We start from the raw sequence: 13413 nt of genomic DNA, 5'->3' as shown, positions 1-13413 counted from the left end.
GGCTTTAAACTACGAAGTCATTATAATAATCACATGTTCTGATGCCCGATCGCAATGCTCTTTCTCTGGCCTTCACTAGCCCTCTCGTGTGCCATGTAAAGGCATGCCTGTACGCTTAGTTTAACAGTCCTGCATTATGTAAATAAATCGTGTGTTGTTTGTGTGAGAAAGCAGCCTCCCAAAAGTTTTTCCCCGGTGCCTGTGTTGCCGCCTGTGTCCCGCTAGTACTGTGCAATATTACTGTGATATTAGATGTTGTATTGTGAAGCCTGTATATGGGACACAAGCGTTTGTAAAAAATGAACGTTATTTTCACTGCATATCCAAGCTGACGAAGTTACGTCAACTGTTTTTGCAAGCAGACGCGTAGCTGTGCGGTAGAACACCTGTTTGCCACAAAAACGACCAGAATTCGATCCTCCTGCATACCAGAAAATTCGCATTATTTTATTGGCATCTTTCGTGATTTTTCGGTCACACACAAAATGATGATTTTTCACTCCCAACTAACGATGGTGGCACCAGAATTTCAGCAAAACGAGCACTCTAATGCTGTCGCGTTAGAAGTGCACAACTGGTCCCTGGCTTGATAATAAAAACAACAATCTCATCAAGTTCACCCAGGTGTATATTTAGATGCTGTCCATATTAGTGACAAATGTGCTCCCATGTCATGACAGTTCGTGGCAACACTGAGCATTAAGAGGACACCGAAGTACATTACAGCTAATGAGGAGAAGGGAAGGAATCTGTTGTTACATTTACAATACAACACAGAAGAAATGAGTGCAACAACAAGAGAACCAGAAAGTGCTCCAAGAAACTTAGCGATAAAGCTTGAAACAGATGAAAGGCCTGGTTTCTATGACAAGACAGGCATACCAGTTCGTCGAGCAGGGGGTTCAGTCCTTCCCAGGCAAGTCGCAGCTTTGCATACTCTGCTACAAGAGCTTCTTCGACCTGGGACCCAGTCACCAGCTCGCGCAGTATGCGCAGGCGTGACCCTACTACAAACTGTTGAACCTGGTACTTGAGGCATTGAAGCAGGTGATGAGAGTCTTTGCGGCGCAGGTGCGACACCATGGCACGCACCTCAGCATCTGATAGAGATGGCTGGTCATCGCACAAGGAAGACACACACATGCTCCCTAGTCCTGCCTTCTCGTATATTCGTTGCAATGTCCGCTTCACCCCTATCCAGCACAAAACATCCTTTTGGTCTGTATCTGGGTCAAATAACCTGCAAAACATACCACAAGTGTTGCTGAATACTGAAGTAACACCTGAAGTGTTTCGTAGCAAAATTTTGCACCAGTCAGATAATAAACTTATATCTATAGTCAGTGCATAAAAATTATTAAGGGTCACTATTTGAAACACACCTGAGGGAGAAGCTTATTCTGAAACTCTGTTCATCCAATTTTCATTATTCTTTTGATTCTTCTGCAACAGCAGTGAGTTGTTGAGGAAAATAACTTCCAACAACAATTAAAATACATGAGCTTACAGCAAGAACAGTCAAGACAAACTGCATTAGTAAATAGTGTTGATAGTGACATTCAGAGGTGGAACAGGGTACATGGGTTTTAGAGCAGTCCTAGGAGCAGGCAAAGGTGCCATTTGTAGCAGGCTTGCAGCGTACAGTGACATTTTGGAACAGACTTTGAGCAGCTAGAAAGGCGTTTTCGAGCAAGTTTGAAACAGTGAAAGAAAACGTTCAGGGCAGATGCAGCCCCATTTCCCAGCACTTGTGAGGCAACATTTGCCCAATGGTGCATTTTTCAAACACTAAGCTAAACTGTGCAACCGCCTTGCTATTGTGATAGCAGTTATACGGCTACTCTGGACGTGTTTCTGTCGTCGGATCCCATATAAAGTCCAATCGTATGTTCTACCCACGGGCAAAAGTGCATGAGCGGAGGCGAGGAATGCGGCTGAACAGAGATGAAGCAAGCCAACCTATCTCCGTTACTCGGAGGACACATGTGAAAACATCACTCCTCTAGAGAAGCCTGCCTTAAAAACGAGAAAACATCACACTCGTTTTAAATTAGCATGAAACGTTACAAAGGGAAAGGGAGTCATCACTTGAGCAGCAACCGTGAACTTTGCACCTAAGGGTGTAGGTCCCGATCACTGGCATGCGCGCTAGCTTGGCAGCCATCAGCGACCAGCTCACTCATTGCAGCCATACACTGGCATGCGCGCTAGCTTGGCAGCCATTAGCAACCAGCTCACTCATTGCAGCCATAGTGCTGATAAGCTAGGACCACAAAAAGAGGATCGGACTTGCATTTTGTCTGAGTACTCATTCTACATAGACCGGGAGGGTGACATTCCCCGCAGTTCTGACGGCTTGTAGCACCGGAGAGTGCTGCTTCTTTGGTTTTCAGTGCACAGTCTAGGAATGATGTTCCACAAAATTTCGGTGATCTAACCCGCAAGCAGAAAGCATTGCCAGGCAGCTTTGTCGCCTTTTTTTTTTTTTTGTACGTGCAAAAATATGAATGCACTGGTACAGGAAGCCTTAATAGATCGGTGCCAAGCACTGCCAATCAGACTTCGGGATTTTGCATTAAACTGTAGCCTAATAAAGGAATAATGCCAGCAAACAATAGCTTCCCCTCATCGGGTAGAATCTGCGCTCTTATTCAAAATGTACTCGGAACAAAATGCAAAAGAACCAGCTTGTGAGCAAGTTGATTTGTTACATACCTTTCTGTGGTATCTTTTTCTAGGATCTCTTTCTGTGGTCCCTGTCTTGTCAGCGCTATGGCTTTGATGAATGTAACAAACCAACTAGCCCAAAAGTCTGTAACCTAGGGATGCATACAACTCCACGTGCTGCGTGAAGAGATTGTGTGAAAAGTGTTGCTTTGTTGGCGTAGCTGTATTGTCTCGCACCAGTGTTTTGTAAAGCTACATGAAATAAGATCCAATAGAGTAAGCTGCCAGCCTCTCTTCATTTGCTGCAATTGCCTTCCTTGCTTACCCTTTGTGGTAAGACTGCAGCTATTTTAGCTTTGTACATTCACCATTTTTTTTTACTTGAACGTGAGAGTGCCAACTGCAAAGTCGATAACTGCCATGTAATAGAGCACAGTGGCAAAATGAACGACAATATACGCATGCACTTGATGTGTAGTCCTGTGCACCTTTCTTTGCTAGGCTGTTGCGAGAATCGAAAACCACCCCCCTGCTTTTCAGCACCGTTACAGCCATATTTTTTTGTTCTTTTCTTAACGCTACCATCAAATTAAAAAAAAATTTGTTTCATCACAAGGGCAAAGCAATGAATTCAATAACAACAGATTGTGATGTTGTATGAAGCAAGGCTCGCAATTAACACTTTTGGACTCCATATCACATAACTATGCAAAACGCGGGTGTAAGAGAGTACAACCCCATCAGGAAGAAATGCTCTTCTCACAGTCTCTTCACATTGAGCGCATAGCAGGTAGAAGGGTTTGCAAGCCATTCGCACAGATGCCTGGAGAGATATAGTGTGTGAGCACAACCACACCCTTACAATCAAAGCTCACAGCTGCTGCTCGAGCGATCACACGCTTACAAAACCGAAACTATAACCATTTCAATGAAATCGAAAACGCGATGTTTCAGCCACACTTTCGGGCACGGGGCTTGATGGCTTGTGCCCCTTGCAGCTGAATTCGGGTGCTGCACTGGAATACGGCGCTGATAAACGAGTTTGGCACAACAGCGGTGGTTCGGCACAGGATTTAGCAAATAAGCAAGTGTTTGGTGCACAATGGCACAAGTGGCGCAGCTGTTCTATTCCTGCACATTTTCACACATCCCAGAATAAACTTTCAGAACACTATTAGTTTTTAAGGTGTTGGTTATTAACAGTACCATATGAAAGCCACCGTACCGCCAGGGACGTAGCCAGAAATACTTTGCAGGAAAGGGTTCAAGAAACCTTTACTTGAGTTTATATGTCTGTATGTATACATGTATACCTTACTCTGGTTAGACCAGTGTTAATTACATAAATGCCAAGTAGATACACATACAATGTTTGTTCCAACACGAAACATACTGGTGAGCACATCATGAGTCACACAGCTCACCAATACCAGTACCTAAATGGAAACAAAGTTGCCTGGAGATAGGGACATTTGTTTAGAAAGGAAACTTGTGTATTTTTTACTGCATTAGAATGCTGCCATTCTCAAAGAGTATTGATGATCCAGTAAAAGGCGGGATGGTTTGATTTGCTTAGACTCTCATCAATAACCTTAGATAAACAAGAAAAAAATGTATTAAGTGAAACTTAAAAGGGTAGCTGCTGCTTTGAACGTGTACATTGCTGTCACGTTGTAGTGTAACCATGTTAAATGTCACCTCATTAAGGAAATGACATTTTAGGGAAAAAAAAAGGCCACAAAAATTTCGAATTCAGACCCTAGCAATCTTCTTAAGTTTGAAAGGGTAGGGTCTTTTATTGCAACAGCAATTACAAACGCGAATATGCTGGTGGAAAGATTTACGAAAAAGCATTTATGAATGATGATTCATGAAGTATATAGAAGAAAAACTGTCAACGCATTCCCACCGTTCACATGTTTTTCTGTGGATGCGAAGCACGAAAAATTAGAATGCGATGTCCAGAAGTAGACGTAACAGACATTCTGGCGGCACATGCAATTATTACTGAAAATTGCTTTCATAAAAACTTTGCAAAAGAGCTACATCAGCAGCGTTCCTGCAGTGGACAAAGTTTGCTAAAGAATCGTCGTCATAGTTTCATGCTACCTATTGAACTAGACGTGAGCCCCTGTGGGGAGCGCGTTTCCGCCATTAAAGGAACACTAAAAAGCAAAACGCTTTTTCGCACATTCGTAAAGTACACTTTCACAATCCCGAAAACACTACTCTTGCCACTACACGACACTTGGTAAGCAAGAAAACACTCGAAAGGAAACTGCGAGTGGAGACACCACCTTGAGATTCCCGCACCGCTAGGACCGTGGCCGGGACGACGCAACTCCAAGACAAAAGAAATGTTTTATGTGCCTGTGCTAAGCAGTCAACGTGGTTGTTGGCAATGGCGGCATTCGCAGAACGGCCGAAATTGTTTGGTCGAGCATACGCTTCCAACTTTAGTTTGTTACAAGCCATAACCACATTTTCAAGCTCGGAAATTTCAGTTCCCGTGAAGCGCTGGTAACTATAGCAACACATTTCCATCTTCAAGTTCTTTCGTCCCGCTGATAGGTATCCGCTGCGGTCAGCAGACCGATGGGCACGCAGCGTTGTTACTTTATCGAATCAATCACACCTCCCGAGCGTAGGGCGGGTGCCTACAAAATTTTAAGTATATATTCTAGGCACTATAGTTAGGGTCTGCGTGCTTTGAATGATAGCACTAATTGCAGGTGGCCGACATGGCCTGCATTTCTCGCCGGAATTAGTGCACCTGAGAAAATTTTGAGGCTGGCTAAGCATTTTGGCACAGCGTGGCACAATTTCAGTAAATTTCACGGTTTAGTCGCAGCTCGGCACAACTATCGGGAATTGTGTCAAATTGGTGCAATTGGTGCAGCTGTTGATTGATGTGAGTGATTATGACTAATGGCCCTAAGAACAAACTACACATGTTTTGTCGCACTGGCACGCCTATTGCCGGTGATAGATACTCCCAAATCCGACTTTGGTGCAGTTTGGCACAATTTCCGTTGATATTATCAGGATGGCGCAGCAAACCTGATTTAACGCACTTTGGCGCAGTTGGCACGGAAGCAAAATCACTGCCTTTAAGCACAAGCTTTAGTGTAGACATTCCCTGTGCCCTTTATGAATGCACATATTTTATTCTGTTTGTTGCTCAAGAGGTGACAATGAAGACAAACAAACAAACATGCTGATTAGCATCAGAACATTTCTGCTCCAGCTCATCATCTAGGAAGTACATGCTATATCTTCCCCTCATCATGATGCCATTAGGAGAAGTGACCACAGTGATGCATTACATTTATGCCCATGACTTTAAAACTGGTAAAGCTGGGTACTTATTTTTTGCCCCTCAGAATGTTCCTAGCAAAAATTGTACTGACAGGGCATTTCTGAAAGTTTATGGGGCCAGAAACACCTTGAAAAGAGAGATTCACCATTTTTAAAGCTGTGATAGAAACTGTTTCCTTCAATTAAACAGTGACCTCCAGCTTAAATACAGACATTGTTTGCAAAGGCCTTGATAAGCTTTCAAAGAGTAGCATAATTATGAGCAGTTACAAACCTACTAAAGCAGCATGTAGAAAGGAATATCACAGATTAAGGGCCCAGAACAAAAGGCAGAAGACAAGATACCTTTCTGATACCATGTGACATATCAATGCGCAAAAAGAAATCCATAGTTTCAATCCCAATGTGCAATATACAACAATGTATATTGCACATTGTGCAACAATGTGCAAAAAACACAATCAAAAAAATATTTTACAGAACTTTCGAAGGTCCAAGTCCCAATGTGCAATATACAACAAAAAACACAATCAAAAAAATATTTTACAGAACTTTCGAAGGTCCAAGGTTTGGTCCCTGCCCACGGCATGTTATCTTTTCATCCACTTTTCTTTCTTCATATTTACATCGCAATTACCTCCATATACCATCCCCTATACTTTTCTTTGCATGATTGTTAGATCTCATTAACATTGTGTCTAGAAAAGAAAGACGAGTCCTTAAATGTACACTATTTTCCTTGATTCATAGCGAGGGTCTCGTTCTGGCAGATTTTGTGCCTTCAGGTAGTGTACGAGGGAGTATTGGTCAGCTGCCAGCTCGTAATAAAATCATGTGCTACGTGACGCCAAACAGACAGAAAAAGAGTTTCCCGCACTCGCCGTCATGGCTACAATCGGCGCTGTCTAACACTCCCACGTTTATTTCACATAATAAAGTGGACGAGGGGATAGCCGCCATGGTAGTTCAGTTGGTAGAGCATCAGACGCCTTATTCGGAGGTCACAGGGTTGGTCCCTGCCCACAGCAAGTTATCTTTTCATCCACTTTTCTTTCTTCATATTTACATCGCAATTACCTCGTATAACATCCCCTATACTTTCCTTTGCATGATTATCTGTTAGGTCTAATTAAATTATTAATATTGTATCTGACAAAGAAAAATGAGCTCTTATTAAATGTACACTTTTTTCCTTCAGAAATAGGGGAGTGACATCAGGCACAAAAGTGTAGGTGGACTTCCATCAAGCCACCTGGCTTTGGAACATGTACAGACAGTTAGTTGGACATGAAACAGAGGAGCACACTACATTCGGTTTATATTACCTCGGTGACGCCCATAGGCCGGCAGAATACATGGATACTCTCTCACACTCATTCACCAATTCTTAACAAGCATGAGCAGGAACTTGCCTACACTCATGCCCGATCATGCTTGCCATACACACATTTACAGTTTAATAGTTTAATCCATTGACATTAACAAGCACCCACTCATGCTCACCCATATATTGGTTTTTTAGTATGAGCGGGCACTCGCAATAATGGCCGTCCCATTTCTTTACATTCACACTTTCTAACAGCCACTTTTACCCACCAATAATCACTTGCATATGCAGTCGCTTACATTCATTACTAAGCACCACTTAAAGGTCACCATCAACAATTCCTGTCAAAAATGCTAGAAGGTTATTTAAAAAAAAACCGGGCACATGAATATGAGCGGACAAAAGCGCTTCTCTTTCATGTGCTCTCATTCACATAGCCAATTTGTTTGTCCTTTACCTTTAAGCATCGTGGTGAACCATTTAGCCCAAACCATCATCTCTCTGTTCATACTCATGTAAACCAGCATTCACAACTGCACACACTAATGCCACTCGCAACCTTTGTAAAACACTAGCACTATATCACTCCTGTGAAATGAAATTGAAAGAAGTAAGTCGGGGTAGTAGAGAGTAAGCATGCCGATTTACGACAATACAATCGCTGTCACACATCTTACACCAGTCTGTACGCTCTCACCATGCTATAAAAAGAAAGCAAGTGGCTTTCCAAGCTTTTTGTCCCGTGTTCTTGCATTGTGTTAACATATGATGGTTGTTGCTTCTCATTTAGTGTTGGCCTAAGACATCTGATTTAGAAAAAAACTTCACATCGAAGCTTGGCAAGGAAAAACTTTTTTTTTGTTGTCTCCATGCTGGCAACACTAATTAATAAAGTGTTAACAGACTTCAGAAGCAAAATCAATGCTTTAAAGGATAACAGAATCCCATGTGCCAATACTGCAAGACATGAAGCTGTTCATCCCATCTTTGAAGTTATCACACATAAATGTTCCAGCAAGAATGCTCAATGAAAAGAAGACGCATCTTGGCATGCCCTCGGAGCACGTTACGGCATAGTGAATGCATACAAGTTTTTCTTTCAGTGTAACTGAAAGCTGTCATGGTTTATGTCCTCCTCTCCCATATTGCTGCCTTCCAAGAGATGGTGTCGTAAAAAGTATTGCCTGCTATTACACTCAGCCGCACCAACAAATGGATGACTGTGCACACATGTATGCTGTGCATATATAAACTACAATTTTATAGTACAAGAAAATTAAACTTACTTCCAGTTGTTATAGCGTTCACATACGCACACAGAAGCATCACAATCATCAGCTAAATTCAAAAACTCCCTTGGAAAGGTTCCATCTCTCAGCGCAGCAGCCAAGTCGGGCTAAAAAAAAGTTAAAAAAAATGGTTATAGCAAAGGCAAGCAATAAATGGGCTGTGGCCTCTAAACTATTTAATTATCAAATTTCTATTGCAATAATAAATGCTAAAAGTTTTTTGTTTCTCATAGCCACTGTCTCCATTTATTCTCCGCTCCTTTATTCTAATATGTTTGAGTATCCAGAAAGTCACAGAAAGGTAACTGCAGTTTGGAAATGAAAAAAAAAAAAAAAACAATAACGAGAAATAAACTTCCCTTAACCTGAATGAAGTATCCAAAATTATGACCCTCATAATAAAGCCTATAATACGAAATAACATGTGTCCTTCATGCAACTTTTTATGAACTTACGTCTTCCCTGAAAAAGGCATCTGGTGAGCAAAAGGCCTCTGACTTCAACCTTTCCCATACAGCTTCCTGAAATGCAATGCAACAAATTTATTTCCTAATTCACAAAACTAGAAAAAAAGTACTCTTAGAATAATAGGCGTACTTACTGGTCCAAAGATATCCACAACATCTTTGTTATCATCTGCTTCTGCAAAATATGTAGTAAAAGACCGTGTTATTAAAGGCAAAATTACACAGATGTTGATAGTGCAAATGCTAATAATATAACAGTTCTAGGTTATCCTATATGTATCAAGGTAAAGAATATCCCACGAATTGGCTAAACTTTGATGGTTCTAAACCAACTGCTGCAGCCCAGTACTATGATAAATATTACTTTGTAAGTTGGCCATGCTGTGCATTTCGATAAATTTATTTTTTATGTAATCATTTATCGATAGTGCACATTCTGCCTACCATTTCTGAAGCCTTTAACAATGTGTCTACCAGTTTGATTTTTCCAAACTCCACGAAATTTATAGGTTTTTCCTGACGATTAAAAGCAAATTCCATAACCATTATGTCTTTTAGAAAAAATCTGCAACTTCACAAATTTTGAAGTGATAAATTCTGAAGTGATAAAAAAAGTGAATACCAGACATTCATAAAAAATGCAAACCATGGCGTTTTATGACATTTCCTTGGCTGAAAGCCTTCTTTACAGTGAATAAAATAATAAAAGACAATAACTGTATCTACTAACAGGAAAACTTACTCATTTGCATTGGCAAAAGTGCTACTGCCTCAAAGATTCAACCTCTAGCTGAAGCTTGGAGACTCGAAGCTGCGAGTCTTTAATCAGCTTTTGTTCTTTTATTCAAGCTTCTTCACAAGAGCTGCAGTCCTTTTCTTTTTCCTTTCAGCATCTGATAAGTCCAACCATTCTTTATTTTCCCTCTCCAAGTCTTCTTACCTGATATAGGCATTTTGAATCATGTCGATCATCTTGTCTGCGACATCGACGTTTGCGACTACACCCGCGGTAGACACCTCATTGTACACTAACCTTTGTGCCATAAATGACTCCTCCTTCATATTTTCCACAAAACATTTCTTATTTAAAGGGACTGTCTACCACTCTGAGAAATTTTTCTGATTGTAACGCCAATGAAAAGATCTTTCATCACATTGGCGGCAACAAGCATGCTTTTGTGCCAGAAAAAAAGGAATCATAATTTTAACTTGATGTTGAAAAGTCAATAAAAAGTGACCACTAGTGTCACCCAACAGCAAATGTGGTCAATCTTGACAATCTATTGGTAGGACGAAAAATTGTCGCAGGTAAAATTATTTTGCTTAAAAACAAACATGTTTAACTTGAACTTGTATTTTATGCACTTGAGGGAGCTTTGTATTGAGCCAGATACCAATTTTTCTGATGCACTTTACCTATCGACAATCGGCTCAGACGGCTCGCAACGAAGTGCCGCTGCGTGTATTTGTATACGCGCCCCCGACTGCCTATCCAAACTTGCGCGGGACGGTGCTGCCACCTATAGCCCGATCTCGCCGTGAATATGAATGCCAAATCCCTGTCATACTGCCCAACTATAAAGGCTGCTTTCAGCAGCAAAACAATGTAATATACAGAGGCGATCAAAATTCTAGGAGACCTCAGGAGCTATTGCCGGGCAGCACCTCAGCGTCTTCTCATAGCTCCAGAGAAGCTCGAGAGTGCACACTCCGCAAGTGCATCCTTTTCTATTTTCCAGCCTACTTTCGCTTCCTTCAACTGCGTGCACACTCGAACTCCAGAAAAATCACAAGGCGTCACTTCCGTTGTCGCCTCAGAAGCACTGAGCGATAATATCGTGACAAAAGTAAGTTGCAGTGGCAGTGCTCAGTGTACGCCACTTTCGTGCCTTGGTTTCGACGCTTTGCAGCGGCGAAAACACCCACACAGCGTCAGTTTTGTTAATCGAGAAATGTGATAAGATTACCGAGCAGTGCTGTCTGGAACGCCTAGAACGAAGGCTAAGAAGCAGCCCGCACAGAGCACTGCCACTACAAGTGGCCTATTTTGGTCACGATATCATCTCTCAGTGCTTCCACAACGACTGCAAAAGTGACATCTTGCGATTTTTCTGGCGTTTTGCTGTGTGCACATTTGAAGGGAGTTAAAGCGCAGGCTGGCAGGTAGAAAAGAATGCGCTTGCGCACTGTGCGCTTCCGAGCTTCCCTGGTAGCCGTAAGAAAGGGCCGCATCGCTATTCGCCAAGGGCTCCCATGGTCCACAAAATTCTGATTGCCGCTGTACATGTCTTACTATACACAAGTACACAATAATGTGTGGCCAACTAAAGAAAAGAATCTATCAAATCAGTCATTTCAATTCGCTGTAGACATGACATGCCAGATAGAAATGTTGGAGCTCAGCAGTAATGGTATTTTTTAAGGGTTCATTTTTTAGGAGTTCATGAAGTAAATTGAAATGAGTGGCATGTAGGGACGATGATCATGCCAATGAATACTGTGAAATACCGCACAAAATTAAAAACTTGTCATTGTTTTTTCACTTGTTTGCCACTTCAAGCAATGTGTACTGCTGGCTGTCACAAAATGTTACGGGCCTTTGTGTAAAAAAAAAGGCAATATTAAACAACAAATCCCGCTATCATACATCTTGATACAAACCTGCAGTGGCACCAGTGTCAAGAGTCCTTGAGCAAAGAATGCACTCATGCACTTCCTCTCTTGGCCCACATGATGACTTTGACAATGATGAATCCATAATGATATCCTAACATGAAGAAAAATATATTTTCAAGGTGAATGCACTGAAAAAACAGATTTATGGAAAAGCTCTTGTGTGGTTTTGTAAGACCATTCCCACACAAACGAAGGGTTATCAAAATGAACAGTATTCCCAAGGAGTGTGGCTGAAAAAAAAAAAATCAAGCAATCTGTGCTGATTTTACACTACCACACAGTTTCAAAACATTTATTTAAATTATTCTACGACATCACACACAAGTATTGGTATACCAGTTGTACAGCGAAAAAGAAATTTCTAAAGGGACACTAAAGGCAAATAATGACACAGTGAAAGATCAATGTTTGAGAACATTTAAAACGTCATTATTATCAACAGCAGTGATATTAAGGTAAATGTACGATACTATGTGCATCACGAGTGGGACATTTTAATGTTATCCCAATGATGTCACAGGGTCTGACAACAATGAACCCCTAGTAATCAAGCCAGTTGCAATAAAAAAAAGGTACCTTCTATGCATTACAACATGTAATTAATAAAATGCTGCTCCTACGTTATTAATATTTGATTCATAGAAAAAAGAACCGCGTGGCGTTACCATAGTCAATGGCACAATAGGTTCGAAAGTTCTGTTTTCGCTTGGTTAGGCTACATAGGTGGTGCAATTTAACGGTCCCGCTTTAACCAGGCAAACAAAAAGTTTTTATTGCAGAAATGGTGTGAATGTGTTGCAGCAATCTAAATACAAATGGGTTATCTTTTTAATAATTTTATTTTCCTCTAAAACTCTGGGAAAACACAAAACAGACTTCAAAATGTGGTTATGACTGCGGTTGCACAAAGCATCACAGGATGTCAACATTATCGTCCAGTAACCTTTCATTCTACAACCTTTTGCCTATGTCGACGACCGCGCAGTAAAGGTGGGCAATAAATGGATAGCAAAAGTATGCATCGTCTGCTACGGTACTTCCGATTCTAGGCGTATTCCTTCACTTCTTCAAGGTGCCTGTGCAGTGTGATCGGGGAGAAAACGTGCAATTCTGTGACGCTTTCGCTGCCGCTTGTTCAATGATTGTGTTCTTTAATTCTTTTTTTTTGTGAATAGAAAAATTCTATTGCATAATCTGCATCACTAACTGTCAGTCAAATTTATGGGAACAGGTGAGTGCGTAAAAGGCCCACAGAACAAAACGGCCTCTCAAATAATGGTATCGTGAGACATAAAGCTATCGAAGTTGCTCATGAAGCAAAGATGACTAGCATGTTATGGCATCTCTGTATGTCAGACTTGCAAGCATGAAGTGCCAATAGGGTGTGTTAATAGTCAAGAGTCCGACGGAATCCCGTCTGGTCGGGGACAAACATAGTGTAAAATAACAAAAACGCTGACCAAGGTGAAATACACAAAACTTAAAAAGATGTTTCAGCTCCCCACACGGGAGCCTTGTTCACAGTGACCGCAAATGGCATAGTGCCTTTTGAATTCTTTATTCTTTATTCTGACCGCAAATGGCACTACGCCTTTGCGGTCACTGTGAACAAGGCTCCTGTGTGGGGAGCTGAAACGTCTTGTTTTGTGTATTTCACCTTGGTCGGCGT

The 13413-nt window shown here is 41.4% G+C and overlaps 1 protein-coding gene across 4 annotated transcripts in view; it reads right to left on the bottom strand.

Moving 5' to 3' along the window:
- Positions 1–13413, bottom strand: part of LOC119176213 (uncharacterized) — a 126165-nt gene that overhangs the window by 95978 nt on the left and 16774 nt on the right. For all 4 annotated transcript variants that reach the window (XM_037427389.2, XM_037427387.2, XM_037427388.2 and 1 more), the window contains exons 2-6: positions 11730–11835; positions 9203–9243; positions 9057–9122; positions 8599–8708; positions 883–1240 (exon numbers count right to left, since the gene is read on the bottom strand). In XM_037427389.2, the coding sequence (XP_037283286.2) occupies positions 883–1240; positions 8599–8708; positions 9057–9122; positions 9203–9243; positions 11730–11835 (681 nt within the window). The remainder of the gene's footprint in view (positions 1–882; positions 1241–8598; positions 8709–9056; positions 9123–9202; positions 9244–11729; positions 11836–13413) is intronic.

Source organism: Rhipicephalus microplus, chromosome X (genome assembly GCF_043290135.1).
Source record: "Rhipicephalus microplus isolate Deutch F79 chromosome X, USDA_Rmic, whole genome shotgun sequence".
NCBI classification, from domain to species: Eukaryota; Metazoa; Arthropoda; class Arachnida; order Ixodida; family Ixodidae; genus Rhipicephalus; species Rhipicephalus microplus.
This window is presented reverse-complemented; position numbering and strand designations above follow the sequence as displayed.